Source organism: Diospyros lotus, chromosome 5, assembly GCF_014633365.1.
Source record: "Diospyros lotus cultivar Yz01 chromosome 5, ASM1463336v1, whole genome shotgun sequence".
NCBI lineage: Eukaryota > Viridiplantae > Streptophyta > Magnoliopsida > Ericales > Ebenaceae > Diospyros > Diospyros lotus.
Window position 1 is genome coordinate 6,528,420 of NC_068342.1, and position 19,085 is coordinate 6,547,504.

Sequence of the window (19,085 nt, forward strand, 5' to 3'; positions counted from 1 at the left end):
ACAATGTAAATTACAAAAATTTTTAATAAAATTTTATGACCAAATTTATATTTTTGATTGTTTAAATTTTTTATTATTTTGATTATATCTTTGAATTTATATTTTTAACTCAATTTAATTTATATATTTTAACTTTTTTTCATACGACACTTCAAAATTTTCAGTATTTCGATTATAATTCTAGACCTTCATTTTAAAGTCAATTTAATCTTATACTTTGATGTGAATAGAATATAACGTATATTTTATCATTTTACTTTATTTTTAAAATTTTTATATATAAAAATATAGATATTAAATTAATTCAAAAATACAGATCTAAATGTGTAACTCAAACAACGAAGAGTTTTGAATTACCACATAAAAAATATATTAAAATATAAATATTAAATTGACTTTAAAATTAAATTTAAAAGTATAATTAAAATAATAAAAAATTTAAATGATCATAAAAAAAAAAAAAAAAAACATAAAACTACCTTATCAAAAATCTGAATTTCACCCAAATTTTATGGACTATGAAAAGAAAACCCAGCTCAATCGAACCCGAATTTAATTGGGTCCATCCGATTTTGTGTCATGATGAATCAATTTGGGTTCAAAATTGTAAATTTCTTATATAAAATTCGAATTATATAACCCAACCCACAAACACCTTTGACGACATATGAATCTTGACACGTGTATCATAACTGTTCAAGGTAACGATAATAATAAAAAAAATTATAAACTACATATTAACGATAATAATTTTTTTTTTTTTTTTCGTTTAGCTAAACTTAAACATCATTATATTAACTACATATTATTTTACTAATCGTGCTTTGTTATATTACAAATCTTGAATACAGTGGCGGCAAGTAGAGGTGTGTGGTGGACGGTTTGAACTTTGAAGTGTATTTTTTAATTAAAATCTCGTGACTGGTTTGTTTAAATTTAAAATTATAATTAATTTATAATAACAATTAACATTAAAACCAATCTTAAACCTGAACAAACCACTAGTTAATATTCACATTGAGTGATCAGCTCAGCAGTTAAGGCTGATTTGTTAGTTTTCTAAACTTTCTAGTGTGTATGAATTCGAACCCTAACCGCGTGAAACATATCTCGTAATTAATCTCTTCTATTAAATTCGAGCAACTGAGCAACGAGAATAGAATTATAGTGATGGAGCCTCGTCTAAAACAAGAGTGTACATAAATTCAAAAAAATAAAATTGCACAAACCACTGTGATTGGCTATGATGAATGATTAGTGATTACAACGTTGACCAATGTGTAAGGGATCTTAGTCCTAGTTCATTTGACGTTGTAAAGTGGGGAGAAGTATGTTAAAATTGAAAATTTTTCAACTTGGCTCTTGTAACGGATTTCTCAACAAAAAAATAAATGATTAAATTTATAATTTTATTTTTATACTTTTATATTTTTTTATTATCATTTAAAATTTTCATTATTTTAATTATATTTTTAACTCATTTCACTATATTTTTGTTTTTTACACATTAAATTATAGAAATTAAATTAATTAAAAGATATAAATATATAGGTGTAATTAAAATAATAAAAAAATTAAATTATAAGTTAAAATATTAAAATTAAATTAAGGACATGGATGTACTTTAGGAAGATTTATTTTTTTCTTTTTAAAAAAAAAGAAGTGAAGCTTGGCCTGATTTGTTATGGGAACGTGACACATTTTAGATTTAAAAGCAAAAATAACACGCAAAAGACTAATCATTGGTCAAAAGGTATCAGCGTTTCAAGCATTTGGTTTTTGTTCAAACATCGGTCGTCCACTGGCCACAGCCCACAGCCACTGCAGATTATAAATCCAATAGTGTTATTTAAAAAACAAAAAAAAAAAAATCTAATCATTAGTAGCTCAACTATTCATATGTATTCCCACCTAAGTAAAAGTAAACTATGTTAAAAATCATATAACTAATAAGATTAGGAGACGGTCATCATTAATGTCATCATGACCCGCATAACAAGATATCTCCGATTCAAAATGTCATCCTCTTAAGCATCAGTAAATAAACTAACAGTAACAGAGTCTTGGATTATGACTTGGCTAAGCTTTGGGGCCACGAATGGGCGAAATCTGGGTGCTATATGTTCAGACCAAAAGCTGGTTCCACAGTTTAAAAATTTTTATTTTGTAAAATAATATAAGGCAACACTAAACAGATTATTATTATTATTAAGCGGTGCCACTGCAAAAGCGACGTTTAACAGCGACAAGTACCAACCCTTACTCCCAATAATAATATGATATTACGATGGATAATCCAACTCCAGAGTCGGATTTACAAATCTACCAAACCCAAGTTAGCTAAATTTTTGTCTGTAACCCATCCATCCTCCTCGTCTGTTAGTTGTTAATTTTTTGCTAATATAAGTGGGATTTAGGGTCATCTTTACGGGCTATTGATTGTCTTTAAATTAAAAGAGTTTGTGAGGTTAGTAATTTGGAGAATTGAATTAAATTAATGTGATTTGATGATCAACCCAGTAACAAGAAGGATAATTGTTAAATTTGAACCCATACAAATGGTGTAAAATTAAAACTAATTCGACTTAATTATCAACACTTTAGTGTTAGGACAATTTGATGCATATATGTGATGAGCCACTAGAGTCTATTTCTAGTTCTTGTGGCTACATGGTGTACTAGCATTCTTGATTTGGAGCTCTAATGCTCGTAGGACAAGCTTTGTTGAACAACCTATGTTGCTATTAGGATAGATATAATATCCTTGTGATGATGATTTGGTTGAATTTTAGCACCCCCCCCCCCCCCCCCCCCCCCCCCTAAAACAATACATGGCCATGCTCTAAACATAAATGTGTTTTTAATGATTTAATCATTTCTTAAAAACAAAGTATTTGCTTTCTTCTGTTTGACTAGCAATATATATATATGAGCTAATGTTAAGTGATTACCTTGTTATGTATATTTTAAATGCAGATATAGCTATTTTTAAAAAACTTGGCTACATTTGATATTTAAAAATATTAAACACTTTACTTTTTATCCAATTTTTCACAATATTAGAAGACAAAAAAATGAAAAGGAATATGGGTTTTTATGTTACAAGTATGTACAATACCATAAAAAAAAAAAAAAAAAGTGATAGTGAACCCTTCTTGTTCACTAAGGTTTATCCCAATAATTCAACATTTTATGATTTCTTTCAAATGCGTTCACTTTTTTAATAAAAAGATGAAATATTAATTCAAAACTACATATTATCGAGAAACTCAGAAGAATTGATAATGTTACAATATTAGTTATAATAAAGTCCGTCTTGTAACTAAGGGTTATACTTAAGAAATTGAAATTGATTACAAAGAGACTTTTGCTTTAATTGCTCGACAATTTGTAGTCTTTTTGTCGGTGTTGTTATAAGAAAACATAATCTTTTTCAAAATGATATTAGAACGTTTTTCTTAATTGTAATCTCTCTGAAGAAGTTTATATGCAACTACCACCTAGTTATGACCATCCACCCAATAAAATTTGTTATTTTCGTTGAGCATTGCATGGTCTTAAGCAAACTCATCGTATTTGATTTTCCAAATTTAGCACTACTATTCCTCAATTTGGCTTTCGTCAAGGCTCATATAATTCAACTCTTTTCATTCGCAAATCTAACCATAGTATTACCCTCTTGTTGCTCTATGTTGATGATATGATTATTACTGGAGATGATATCATAAGTATTGCATATCTCAAGAAATATCTTAGTTAATCTTTCAAAATGAAAAAATTGAGATTTCTTAATTATTTGTTACTCTATGTTGATGATATGATTATTACTGAAGATGATATCCTAGGTATTACAGATCTCAAGAAATATCTTAGTCAATCTTCCAAAATGAAATACTTGGAATCTTTTAATTATTTTTTTGGGATTGGAGATCACATCTTCATCTAATGTTATTGTGTCTCTCAAGTTCAGTATGCATCCGATCTTATCTCTCAAACTGGGTTGACAAATAATAAGATCACCTCTACACCACTTGAGCCTAATGTTCGTCTCACTCCAACAGATAGTATTGTTCTTCTTGATACTTCTCACTACAAATTGTTGGTTGGTAGTTTAGTCTATCTTTCTGTCACTTATCCTGACATTGCCTATGTGATTCATATAGTGAATCGATTTATGTATGCCCCTCGCTTTTCTCATTATGCAGCTGTTCTTCACATCCTTTACTATGTCAAAGAAACTACCTTTAATGGTTTACATTTTTAAATTATTCTTCCTTACTTATTTAGATGTTGATTAGGTTGGGGATCCACGCTCTATTACTGAATTTCGCTTTATTTTGGATGATTCTCTAATTTCTCGGCGGAGCAAGAAACAAATAGTAGTTTTTCACTCTAACACCAAAGCAGATTATAGAGCTGTTGCTAATACTATAGATGAGATTCTTTGGCTTAGATGGTTGTTAGAAGATATGGGTGTTGTTCATGTTAGTTTCATATTTGACAATGTACTCTGACTCTCTTAACACTTCAGTTTGGACCCTCCTTCAATCAAGTTGTTGATACTTTGGCCAAAGCTCATCCACCTGGTAGCTTTTGAAAATTGGCATCCAAACCCAACCTTGTTTTAATACACCTTTTTTGAGTTTGAGGGAGGATGTTACAATAATAGCTGTACTATGGCTGTGTTAACTAAATTAGAGTATATTAGATATGGTTTAGGCTAAATCATATAGGTCAACTGATTTTATTTCCTCTTTTGTATATTTCTTGGAATTATAAATATTAAGTTGTATATTGATACATTATTGTAATACACAGAGCGATACACATAGAGATTCAATTTTGATAAATATCATGTTTGCTTCCCAAGTATGTACTCAACTGGTCTCATACTTTGCTAGGATTAAATTAACACAACATAATTACCTTCTCTGCTTAAATTTGTCAACTTTACAACGTAAAATCACCCAAAACTATCACTTAAAAAACAAGCGAACAGTCCTAAACTCACAGGATGATGATGTTTTCGGCCCTCTGTCCCATTGTGATAGGCCTTCGGTCCTAGGTATCTAGAAGCCTAGTCTAGAAGAGACAAGTGGAGTAATAATCCAAGATGCAATGAATTCTAGATCGTGGAGCCTCAATTGTAGACTCTGCGCAGCTACAGACTAAAGCTTTTTTGCCGAAAGAGTAAGACCAACACACTACACAGGCACAACACAAGCCGGCCTCTTGCACATCATATTCATAATTTGTCATCTTCCTAGAAGCTTTCGCTATAAGCTCCTACATTCTTGGATTTTTTTTTTTTAAGGCAAACGGGTCATATTCAATATCCATTTTATATTAGACAAAATTTTTGGTGTCACGAAAATTATCTTTACAAATATTATTTTTTAAAAAAAAATTCACAAGTATTGTTACGAGTATTATTATTCTAGAGTACAATCAATGATTGAAAAATGTGTTTTTAGCATCCAAAAAGATTATTAACAGAAAAGTTTACCATTTAATAAGTGTAACGTTCGTAATTTTATATGTTAATTGGAGACAATTTACTAAACTATATTAAATTACATGTCACTAAGGAATATTAAATAAGGTGGTACCATTATCTAATAGAGTTACATCACTTTTTATATCTAAATAAAAAAATAATGAATTAAGCTACATATTAAATACTCCACCAAAATAAGATAAATCTATCCCATCTCTTCCCACTACAAATAACTTTTTGATTGGAATAGACATGTTTGATGCCAACCATAGGATATGATTCATTTAGATTTATATCTCCTCCAAACTTGACCAAACATAGGATATGATTATTTATTATTTTACATCGTTTTTAACTTTATCACATCATTATTTAATTAATCCGAACATCAAACAGTGTTAAACTATATCTATATGGACAATAAATTTATTTATTTATTTTAATATAAAAGTTAACAAGCTCCAAAAGTCGAGTTCTTAAGACATAGATTTGTTGACAAGTTAAGCACTGAAATAGAAAAAAAAAAGGGGTTGGGGAAAGTTAAAACAACCATAGTTTGTTTAATATGGAACAATACCTAATCGAATTAGATGAAGTAAACAAGTGTTGTTGGGAAAAGATGGATGGATTAATTAAACAAAGGGTGGTTTATTAGTTTGAGAAGATGTCGTGTGTACCAAAACACAGAAAAAACTAAGTACGTGAAAAGGAATCTTGTTGAAGTCTGCTTTTCACAGAGTAATATAACTAAGTTGCTTTCAGATTGAACCACCCCCAACCCAAGATTCCCAGATGACCACCTCTCCTGGTGGTCCATGGCAGCCGGAAAATCTAGAACTAAACCCCAACCACTTTATTTTATTCTTTCTGTCTTTTTTGTCTTTGTGGAATTTTGTAAGTTAATTATACCATTCCTTGAGAAGTATAACATTTTGGATAAGTTGTGAATATGGTAGTAGGTACCTTATAACAAGTACCAATTAAATTTACCTTCAAGAATCAAGGGTGTTCAATCTAACCTCGAAGAATCATTCTCATAACTTTATACTTATCGAAACATTAAGGAAAAAAAAAATTCATCACAAAGAACTAACATTATCATTATTCGGATGGATTGATACATTCATAAAATTTAGAAATATTTTTATGGAAGTGTTTTAGAACCATCATCCATCAATTTTTCTTGTTTGTTTATATGGATTGATTAAAATGTTTAAAAATTATTACAACTTGTCATTCTTAATTTTAAAATTGAATTAAGTTGAAAAACGAACAAGAACTAGGACTACATCTCTCAATTTCTAATCAACTTAAAATTGATAAACAACAAGAAATGATGATCAAATGGGATAAATCTTCTACACCAACCCTTTCTCTAGTGGTAAAATGAGACTTCTAGAATGAAGATGAACATTATAGGAACCTAGACCATGTAGAGAAAAAGACAGGATAATACAAAGACCACTAAATAATGAAAAATGAAGAGCAGTGGTTCTCTACCACTTATTTTGTTATTATTAAAGCTGCCCTAATTTCAAACTCAATCTAGTTTGGTTTGGACAATCTCCCAGTATTCTCCATAAAAATATGAAGCATTCCTTGGACTTTGACCTTCTTACCATCTCCATTTCTTTCTTTCTTTTTTTATTTTTTCTTTTCTCTTAAGTCTCTCCATTTCTATTCAATCATTATGGTTTAGTATGGATGGACAATGGTCAAATGGGTTGTTTTCCTAAGATTTTTGTCTATAATTAATTTGAAACAATTTCATAAACCTATTTGGTAAAATATTAGTTTTAATTAAGTATATTGTACTTTTTAAAAAAAATTACTTAGCCCATCTTACAAAAATATATTTAAGATCTACAGTCTTATCTTTTCATAGAGAAATTCGACAAAAATAATAACCTCACTTACCAAATATAAGAAAAAAGATTGATAAAGTTACAAGTTCAAGAAATCTTAGGTACCATGAAGATAATTACAAAAGAAAATCTTAAAACTATTTCGTATTAAAAGAGATTATAAACCAAAAAAAAGATCTTAGAAATTTGGGAAAAATTTGCAAAAATAGCATTAAGTCTCAAATGTTATTGTTGGGAAGGTTTAAGAAAGATTGAGGATTTAAATGTTAAATAGGTCTCTCTTAGGTCATAGATGACCTAAGTAGACTTTGCAAGGTGGCAAAGTTTAATGAAAAGTAAATATTATATTAAATTTGACGCAGATCTTTGAAATTATTTGTTATTAAATTAATAAAATTTATTATTAAGTAGTAGTATCTTAAAAAACAATCTTAATCTTAATTTTAATAATTAAAATCTATTATTCTCCATATTAAATGGAATGCTTAGATGTGCAAATCAATTTCCTAATTTTGCTGCCCGACAAATTACAAGGGTTATTTGAAAAAATATATTTAGTCAATAAACATTAAAATACCTTAAATTTAAATATTTATAGTTAGGTAAGTAATATGAATTCTAAGTTAATATCTATAGTTATTTTTAACAGAAAATTTTTTAATTCTTGTATAACATTGGTAAATAATATGAACAAAAATTGACATGAATTCTTGTCTCCGTTTTTCTTTCTTTATTATTATTTTTTATTCTTTTTTTTAAGACTGGAAGAGACCACCATGTCATGTTGACAGCAAAGAAACCTTAATTTCAAGCACAATGATTAAAAATGTACCTTGAATTGAAAGATCCACACTATTCATAGGAATTGACCCTCCATTTCTATTCATTATTGTCCTACACTGTGGTAGACCTTCCCTTCCCATGTGGAAATGAACAAGAAAAGATGCCCCAAACCATGTGAAGCGGAAACCTATGGAGATGGGAGAAATTATTTTGAAGCAATGATAATTCTTCCCAGGGGCTCTGCCCTTTTGAGTCCCATCCCTCATTGCTTCAATAATTTCCACTGAAATTTGTGGACTCCCATAGTCCCATTGATGGCTCCTACATACACTGCAAGCAGCTTCTTGCTTCTGTTCCCACTGCGGCAAAAATATTACTGCTGACTTACAATCATTTGGTTTAAAAAATTATTAACCCTCTAAAGACACATTTGTTTTCGTATAGTTCTTATTCTGCACGATAATAATTTTTAATATAACTCAAAAGTTTTTTATTATCTTCATAAAGAATGGTGTTTTGAAATATGTTTCATTAATTAAAACAATTCCGTGACCCACATTAACATTAGAGCGCATTTTTTCGTCGAAAAGTTTGCTAAGACCTTTAGCCTAATTCACGTACGGATCCCAACACATAAGCAAGACACGGGCCACCCAACCCCGCCCGGCCCACTCAGAAACCAAGCCCTGCACGGCCTGCAGACCCTATAAACAAAACATTATATATTATTTTATAATTGTAAACACAATTCTTCATTTGTCAACATTTTGAGATAATAAAAGTATTTTGAGATATTATTTATTAGGTAACATTATTTCTATGTGTTATATTAAATTTTTACACTCAAAATTGAAAATTTTTTATTTGTAATTTTTTATTTTTGTATTAAAATAACACAAAAATGTATTAAAAAAAATAGTTGATGTGCAAGACCTAGTGGACCAACCCAAGATGACTCCATGGGTCAAGAGAGATGACCTATATAGGTCTAGCTGATGGGATATGTTGGGCTAACCCTTATGGATCACACATAACTTACTATTATAGGACAAATAAACTAAAAACAACTACCCTAAACTCTACCTAGGGTATAGTAAACTACCCTATTAACATATATAATGAATATGAATGCAAACTACCCTAAATTCTACCTAGCTGCATCCCATGGGCTATAGTGAGGCAATTACAATGGAAGTTGGTCGTCAATTTCTTCACATGTTCATTTGCCAAGCAAAGCATCTAGTGATGATGATAAAATATCTAAAACCTAATTCCAAATGAAAAAATGGGCTCCCCTATAACATTCGCAATGTACATGCATCACTATGAATGATAAGAAACTACCTAAATACTCTTTTTTAGTAAGTATGTGACTACCAAGATATTTATTAAAATTATATTTTATCAAGTATAAAAGGGCCAAGTCCCTAAATACAAGAAAACAGCAATCTGTACCCATACTGTCGTTAACATTGTGTCGCCCTTACATTCATAATGGGTTTGTACGTGAATTTATATATTTTTTTACTTCCACGAGCCCTGTAGCATTCTCGAGTATCAAAAAGCTTTCCCATTACAAGTCTTAAAATTGCTACCATATGTCTCCGGGCGCTGACAATTCCACCATTGAGTTAAATCAATTCATTGTTTATTATTATTAGTTCATACACCATCAAGGATGTAAAATTCTAATTACAGTATCTCACACAAAACTGTCACTACCAAACCATTTTGATAGCATTTTTATATGACAATATTCTTTGAAAAATATTATTTTCATGATTCTTGATTCCGGGCAACAATGTCCCCAAACCATCGTAAATGAATCTACCCTAATGCTATAGGCAAGATGAACGGAGATTGCCTAAAAGGGCTTACTAATACATTATATTAGAATACAGCAACCTTAATCTCTAGAAACAACACTCCATCTTTCCATTTGATATTGTCAATGAGACTCAACGCATGAAATTCCACGCCAAAGGTAACTAAAACAACTAAAGAAGGACAAAGAGCACAAGGAGAGGATCCTGACCTGTTGACAGATGCAAATTTTGGGAAAACTCTTTCTGGTCTCTTCATATTCAGGCAGCTGCAATGTTGCAATACATGAAAACATAGTTAGAGAGTATTTATTCTAGCAAGTACTTAAAAATCACAAAGTAAAAGTCAAATAGAATTAAAAGGAAGAACATGGAATAAGAAATACAGGGAACATATATCTATTTTTTGTCTATGAAAATCATTTTCTTCTTCTAAAAAAAAATAGAGAAGAACAAATTTTGATCTGGGGAAACTTGTTTTTTTCAGAAATTTTAACACCTGAATTCTAAGAAATAGCAAAACAAAATTTCTTTTTCTGAGCTCTTGAAAATCTATCTATATACAGAACACTCTAGGTTCTGAAGATGAAACAAGAAATGAAGTTGAAGAAAGGAGACAGAACCAAATTTTCAAAACTTTTCTGCCTAGAGGAATAAAAGTGATACGAATTCAGTGGTCTCAAAATTTTCATTTCCGGGTTCTGAAAATGAAAATCAAAACCGAACATCTACAAAATAATACCAACCCATTCTGTAGCTCCCTCAAACCTTTATTGGCATCACTGTCATCTCCATTAATTCCCAGAACAGCATGATATCCTATACAGATGAGTGATTGACCTTGATGAAAAAAACTCCTAAATTGCAACCACAGCTCTAACAGGAATGCAAAGTATGCCAAGCAATCAAACAAGGGATCCAGCCATCCCTCCTTTCTGTTCTTAAGTCATGAATGAACCATAAATATTGGTTCCACAGTGAAACCAGTTCTGTTTGCACCAGTGGTTCAGGAAACAAGCAGATTTCCCTGTTTCACTTACAGAAGCACAAAACATTTTAGTTTGATTGTTATAAAGTGCATGACATAAAAATAACTAAGAAAATAAAAGTAGCAGCAAAGAATAATTGGGGCGTTAACAAATAAAGAAGGAAAGAAGGAACAAAAGAAAAGCAATCACTTGCAAGAATGGAATTCAGTTCAAGTCAGTTGACTGCAATAAATGCCTTCCTGTCCTTAAACTACCTGCAGAAGCATCTGAGACTCCTGTCATAACGGTAAAAATGGCTACTTCATGCAATTAAAAACCATAATCACCCCCAATAACTGCTATACAAGCCAACTCACTCCTACTACTGTAGCTCCTGCACTGCTATTTTGGGTAATTTTAGTATTTTACAGGGCCACTCTCTTCCAGTGAACCATGACTGAGATATGGACACTCAACACCCCACCATAGCAGTTTCCATCTTAATCATTCTTCTGGCAACCACTTCAATCTAAATTTGCAGACCAGTTGACACTTACTAAATAACAGGGCTGTTATGTTGCCCGACGCGCCCCCCCCCCAATTTGCCCGACACGGGCAACATACATTTTCATACTAAATAATACCTTAATTTACTGTAATTGTGGCATTGTGCTTAACTTCTATTAACTTTTACAACTTTGAACATCTTTCTCATTTTTATAAATGAGCACCAAAGCACTCTTTTCCTGCTAGCCAAGCACCCTTTTCAATTTAAGGATAACATTAAATTGTTCATGGAATACCTGCTCAGGAAAAGATCAAGTTCAACTACCATTTGTTGTTGTACTTTTGTACATTAGTTTTAATGATGAAAAACATATATTAGTTTAATCCCTAAGTCATGTGTCAAGTGTGTGGTTTTCAACATATAGCAATTTCGATATCAAGTATCACTTTGTGAAAATGAAAACCCTATTTTTGACTAAGTTTGGAAGGTTAATACCTTATAAGAAGACCTATAAGAAAATGTTTTCTTTTTAGAAAACTATCTCCCGACAATTTGATATCTAACATTCTTTAGTGCTAAAACGATTTTTAATGAATTTTTCATTAAATAGAAAGTATATATTTTGGATGTAGTAAAATCGCAAAATCCTAAGTTTGTACTAAAACCCAAAATCTACTTTCTTATTGTTTTGGATTTTGATTTTCTAGATATTTTTATCCAAATAGAGGGTATTTTGTTATTTACATTTATGTATTAAAGTAAATGGAGGTAAAATATAAATAAAAGAAAATGTGGACATTTACTTAAACTAAAGAAATATAAATAAGCTATGATGTATACATGCTGTGGATTGTGCTTTCATGCAAATGTTTTTGAATATCTATCATGTTCCTATGCATGTTTCGAAACCCCTTTGAAAAGGTTTTCAATGTTTTCAAGTTCATATGCTATTTCGAAACATCTATGTATTAGCATTTGTTTCAAGTTTTGAACTATGTTTCGAAACTTATATATCATGTTTCGAAACCTCATTTCCAGAGAGGTATGTTTCAAAACCTATGATGGTATATTTCGAAACCTCATCTCCAGAGAGGTATGTTTTGAAACCTATGATAGTATGTTTTGAAACCTCTGACATTTTGTCAGCAGATCATTTGAAAATCGAGATGCATTTGTTTTGCAATTTTGTTTTTATCAAAATTCTTTGTTTAATGCATTCTCCATGCTATGAGATTCAAATTCAAATTTGAATGTGAGTGCTTTTTCAAAGTGGGAATAGATTATGTCTCCCACTCAATGCTGTCTCTAAGTGCAAATACAACTGGAAATGCTGTATGTTTCGAAACATTATGAGTATGTTTCGAAACCTATGTGTAAATTTGTGATGTTTCGAAACTTGTTATGTATGTTTCAAACATAGTTCTGAAAGGCGCGAGGCGCAAAGGGTCTTGGAGCCTGAGGCGCGAGGCGCACGAGGCGAGGCGCGCCTTTGCGAAGCGAGGCGCACCTTTTAGAAAAAAAACTAAAAATCTTGTAAAATAATAAAAAACTATCAAATTATCAATAATAACACATGCATATCATTAATGTTTCATTATCTTCAAATTCTAAACTAACAACATCAAAGTTAATTCATTCATCATACAATTTCTAAACTAGAAACATCATCAAAGTTCAAACTTAAAGTCTCAAACTCAAACAAGTATCAACCATCGTGCAAAGTTCTAAACAAACATATAAACACTACAAGTCCACAATCAATAAAGAAGTTTTAATCATCATCATCATCATACCCTTTACCAAATTGAAAATCATCATCTTACGGTGCCATATTTTGCTCATCCCTGATTCCCTGTTATTTTTCTTCTTTTGCATGTACTCTCCAATCTCTTGTTTTATTGATGGAGGACATTTTGGAATAGCTTTAGTATTCTCCACAATCAATAAACACTACAAGTCCACAATCAAGAAAATGCTTTCATTTTGAAAAATGCTATTTTTCTAGGTCTGGAAGATTAGCGCATTTTTTCTAAGTCTGGAAGATTAGGGCATTATAAGGAGACATATAAGAAAATGTTTTCATTTTGAAAAACTAACTCCTGGTATTTTGATAGTTAATATTCATTGTTGTTAAAATGATTTTTAATGAATTTTTCAAGAAATAGTAGGTATGTATTTTGGGGGTGGTAAAATTGCTAAATCCTGAATTTGTACTAAAATCAAAATTCTATTTTCTTATTGTTATGGATTTTGAGTTTTTAGATATTTTTATTGAATCCAAATGAGGGGTACTTTCTTATTTACATTTATGTATTAAAGTAAATGGAAGGTAAAATATAAATAAAAGAAAATGTAGACATTTACTTAAACTAAATAAATGTAAATAAGTAGTGATGTATACATGCTGAAACTAAGAAGAGAGGATGCTGGAGAGGAGAGAAAGAAATGATGCAGGCAGGATGCAGGGCCGATTTTCATGAGGCGCGCCTAGGCGCGCCTCACCTTGCAAGGCGTGCGCCTTGCAGAAACCGCCTCGCCTCAGCCCAAGCGAGGCGCCAAACTGGCGCCTTAAGGCGCCTTGCGCCTAGGCACGCCTTTAATAACTATGGTTTCAAAACCTACTTTTATGTCTTGTCTCTAACGGCTATAAAACAGCTAGATTTCTATCTTTTGGTATAAATAGCAGGCATTTCAAGACAAGAACAGATTGATCAAGACACAACAAGTGAGCACACACTAGAGACACACACACAAGCACAAGTGATCTAAATCCGTTTGACAAGCTCTCAAGAAAATCCATTCATACGATCCTAGATGTGCATTGTGATGTAAAAAATAAGAAGCAAGTGCAAACAACGAGTCTCATCTCTCCAGCTCTCCTCGCCTCAAGTTAAGAGGTTTGTACAGCCATTTGGTAAGGCATTCTATTGCTATACATTTGTTGGGTTGTAAAGATAAACTTCATTTATCTTGATTGTTGTAAGGTTTGAGTTTAGTCTAAAAACTCATTTGGTGTAAAGGTTTGAGTTGAGCCTAAAACTCATTGTGTCGAAGGTTCGAGTTTAGCCTTAAAACTCACTTGGTGTAAGGTTTGAGTTGAGTCTAAAGCTCACTTGGTGCTAGGTTTGAGTTGAGCCCGTAAAAACTCACTTTGTAAGGTTTTGGGGTGAACCGTGGTAAAACCCTTATTGTGGTAATCACTAGTAAAAGTTATTAGGATTGCAAATCCTTCAAGTGGGTAAGCTTGAAGGTAGTGGAGTAGGCGAGTGCCGAACCACTATAAATCTTGTGTGCAAGTGTTCTTTAGCTTTCGCATATCATTATTGCCTATTGCACATACTTTCATATGTTTTGTTATCAAAGTCTAAAATAGTTTTCTTGAGCATAAACTTATACATATTCATAGAAAACATATCTTTGATATACACACATCTTTGGTATACTCTTAATTATATAAATCATCTTTTCCAAATATCGTTATTTTGAAATACAAGGTAAAGAATTTCGAATCTTGCAAAACAGTAAAGTATATTTCGAAACATATATAGTAGGTTTCAAAACCTACTTAACAAAAAAGTTTATTTCGAAACATAGTGTTTTGCCATCCATCAAAGTTTTAAATTATTGAAAATTTACCTAATCCCAATTCACCCCCCCTCTTGGGATATATTTACCATCATTAGGAACCAACACCATTGTCTATGGCAGCAAATAAATCATGGATCAAAAGCTAAAGAGATTAAATCTCGGGCAGTGGTGGCTGTTATTATTTTTGAGTTTGCTGGGTGTCAGTTGAATGAAATCGCAAACAATAAAACCTTTCTTGGACCCTAAAGAATCCTGTGAACATCTGAAAAATGCCAGAGATCACCATCCTAAGTGATAGAAGCAAAAGTCTGAATGAGATGCTTATGAATTTATGAATTAAAGGTATTCTATGAATTAGTGTGTAGTCAGAAGTGTGTTTGCCTAAGACGTTATTTGTGGCAATAAATTAGAATGCCAACCAATGAATACAAGGTAAAAGAAAATCATCAAGTGGAGAAAACTAATAATTATAAGTACCTGTTGCAGAAACTAATCACAAAACTTGGACCAGAATTTCCCTTGCTCATCTCAGTCTCCTATTAACATCACTCCTGCTAGAAATTAAGACAGAGTATGTTCTTTCAGATTTGCACCTTAATATGTTTCTCACTGTTCAGAAAATTAAGCTGTTTATACAGATAAAAAAAATAGGTATTTTCTAGCCAAAAATAAAAACAGATATTTAGAAAAATCAAAAGAAACAAAAAAGGACTTTACATCCTTCGTAAGAAAGAAACTAATTAAAAAGGAAGACCCGCATGCTCTATCAACCAGCAGCAACTAGATTTCATTGAGTAAAGAGCAACAAAATATACCTGAATTATTCTCAACTATGAACATCTTTTTCTCCAAATCTTCAGCAGCTTCGACCATTCCCTGTGCGGTGTAGGCTTGGATCATGGTAGCAAATGTTATATTGTCTGGTTTACAGTTTCTCTCTTTCATTGTCAAGAATAACTTACCCATGTTTTTAATATCACCAGCCAGACCATAAGCGCTAATGATACAGTTGAAAAATAGAGTGTCCAGAACTACATCAGAATTCTCTATTTGCCTCATGATTGAGTCAACCTTCTTCAAAAACCCAGTTTTACCATAAGCACTAACGAGAGAGCAATAAGTGACAGAATTGGGCTTAATTCCCTGATGCTTCATTTTCAGAAAGAATTCTTCCATTTTCTCAATATTTCCAGCTGTCCCAAATGTTCCAATAACTATGTTAAAAGTGACAACAGTCGGGGAGTAGAACCTTTTCCTCATAAACTCCATAACTGAATCCATCTTCTCATACTTGCCTGCTTTCCCATATGATCTAATCAGGATATTAAACGTCATTATGTCAGGCCTTATCCCCATTAGCTGAAATTTGTCAAACCACTTCTCCATTTCCTTCATTTTCCCATAGTTCCCATAAGCCCCTATGACAGAATTAAAGGTGAAAACGTCAGGAAGGCATGTGCCACTTTCAATCATGTTTGTCAATGAGTTTTCCATCAGTTCAAACAGCCCGGCCTTACCATATCCACCAATTATAGTGTTGTAGGTTACAGTGCTACATACAATTCCCACGTATGACATCTCCACGAGTATGTTTTCAATGAGATCAAAACGTTGTAGTTTTGTGCAACATTTGATAAGAATTGAATACGTATATAAATCTGGTTTGCAGTCAGAAACTGACTTCATATCATCGAGAGTATGAAATGCCTCGTCAAGGAGGCCACTGAAACCATATACACTAACAAGTGCCGTGTACACATCAATAGTGGGTTGGAGCCCATCAGAACGCATGATCTCAAAAAGAAGGCTTGCTTGTTTCGGCTGCTTGCACTTGCTTAGCATCACTAACAGTTTTGTGTATGTTCGGCATCTCGGCTCATACCAGTGTTGCTTACGAAGAAGACCGAAAATCTATTCACAGGAAATCAATATTTGTTTAAAAATGTTAGAATCATTAAGAACATACCCATAACTTAGAGATGAAACAAAACCAAGTCATTGTGAATATTAGGCATTTCACTTGAGATAATGTTGGTCATTCTCAATTTTCAGTTACAAATTCCAATGAGATGAACTAAATAGAGCTTTGCAATTGATGAATAGCATCAACATCAAAAATCTCAGGCTCATTAGTCCACCTCACACATTTCTTATCTTCTTCTTCAGAACCATAAACTAAAATCTAATATCTGAGCCATAAACTAAAATAAATCCAACAACCCAAAAGTACTTGAAACAATCTAACACATTGTCGCTAATCCAGTTCAACTACAATAAAACAAACAAGAGTCGCCAGGGAGCACCACAATTTAGCAGCAAAAGAAACCACAGTCTCGGACCATTTTATCAATTCACTTATCTTCAGTTACCACTAGAAAACTTGATTACTTCTCCAAAAGAGAAAATTAAGATCAACGGGAGAGCGATAGATATCCAGAAGCCGGAAAACACACAAACTGAAAAGCACGCTATCTAAAGAAGCAATACAAAACAGAGTAAAGAACGCGAAAGGGTAAGTTGATGAACCTTGAGAGCAGACTCCCAGCGTTTGTCTCGTATAGCATCGTCGAGAGCTTCCAGGACCGCTTTGGGCCACAGCTGATTGTACTTGGTTGAGTTAGCTTTTCTCTCGATGGCTTTAATGGCCGCCTCTGTTCTCAGAATCCGAGATAGGTCCTTCTTGGGTTGCTTCTGCAGACCCTTTGAGGGAGATCGAGAGCTCCGTTTCGCTGATTCTATTAGCAACGACGGAGCGTCTGATGAGTTCTTTGGTTCAGTGAGGACTTTTGTCGAGCGGGTGGTAGGGATTAGAAGGGATGACGATGTCCAGCTCAGGCTAGTTGAATCTATCAGGTGGAGGCTCATTGCAACGGGGGTGGAGAGGAGCTTACAGTTAGGAATAGGAATCGGAGGTGGAAGATTAGCAGCGCAAATTGGCAGTTGCGGGAGGTGGAAGTTGGAACTGCATTGCGCGGGTTAGTGGATTGGCTTGAAACATATTTCCCCACTCGCAGTTATTATAATTTTTTTTAAAAAGTAAATAATATTATTAGTTCTTAGGCATTTTGTAGGCGGCCCAGCCCGACATGAGTAGTGCTGGACTAAGGGCTTATTGGGCCTAATGGCCCGTTAAATAACAATTATAAATAAATGATGCTAATATATAATTTAGCATACACATTATTTTAACATATTATTATTTGTAATTGTTAAATATTTTATTTTTTAGATTTAGAAGTTTATATTTACTTTTATAAATGAGATGAGATATTATCCGATACAAAAAAAATGTATTATGCAATTCTATTTAGGGGCAAATTCAATAATTTAGAACGCGAGGGGTGAAAATCAGAAAGTCAGGAGCGATGTATGTATGTGAACGTGAAGGAAGAGAGAGAGAGAATGGAAAGGATTTAATGGGTTTGGGTATTGGGTCAATTCAAAAAATAATAATTTTAGTTAGATTATGGGTTTAGTTTGCGATAACATATTTAAATTGGGGTTTAAAGAACATGAGTTGATTAAAAAGAATACAAGCTGATAATTTAAAAATGAAAAAAATAATAATTTACATAGATCTGAATTGAACCCCAATCCGGCTCTTCTTTAAATCCGTCTCTGATTCTATTATATAATTTTTTAATAAAATAATCAACAAAAATTAATTCAACATTGTTATTATATTATCAAACGAAAATATTCTAAGTTAAAATATTATAAAATATGATATATATTATTATTATCTAATAAAAACATATCTTTAACATTTCTTGTATATATATACATACATATGCATAGAGAGAGATTCGAGGGGCGAAGAAGGAAGAATGAATGGTGTTTGTTTAGGCGAATGTCCTTTCCACAGCCAAGCATAGATAGGGGGCATCAAGTAAGCAGAGGTTTCTAACTTTCTAAAATTTGAAGGGGTGGTGGCGGCTGAATTCCCACCTCTCCCTGGACTTTGTCCGTCCTTTCGACCTTTTGCTTTTGAACGATATATATCACTGCTTGCACATTATATTTTATTACTAAATCTCTTCAAGTGGGGACGCA

General features: G+C 32.3%; 1 protein-coding gene across 8 annotated transcripts; it reads right to left on the reverse strand.

Moving 5' to 3' along the window:
• Window positions 1-1,637: 1,637 nt before the first annotated feature.
• On the reverse strand, window positions 1,638-18,040 carry LOC127800984 (pentatricopeptide repeat-containing protein At3g53170). 8 transcript variants are annotated; one of them, XM_052335705.1, is made up of 6 exons: window positions 17,559-18,040; window positions 15,848-16,943; window positions 15,510-15,586; window positions 10,715-11,003; window positions 10,181-10,237; window positions 1,638-1,821 (listed from the first exon to the last, which is right to left on the reverse strand). In XM_052335705.1, exons 1-3 carry the CDS (start codon window positions 17,895-17,897, stop codon window positions 15,561-15,563), a joined length of 1,461 nt encoding a protein of 486 aa, XP_052191665.1. In that variant the 5' UTR covers window positions 17,898-18,040; the 3' UTR covers window positions 1,638-1,821; window positions 10,181-10,237; window positions 10,715-11,003; window positions 15,510-15,560. The 8 variants fall into 8 exon arrangements, with proteins under 8 accessions (XP_052191665.1, XP_052191666.1, XP_052191670.1 ...); XM_052335706.1 differs by lacking the exon at window positions 1,638-1,821 and adding an exon at window positions 7,854-8,504; XM_052335710.1 differs by lacking the exon at window positions 1,638-1,821 and having other exon boundaries at window positions 9,092-10,237; window positions 15,510-15,583; window positions 15,848-15,908; window positions 15,995-16,943.
• Window positions 18,041-19,085: the final 1,045 nt, after the last annotated feature.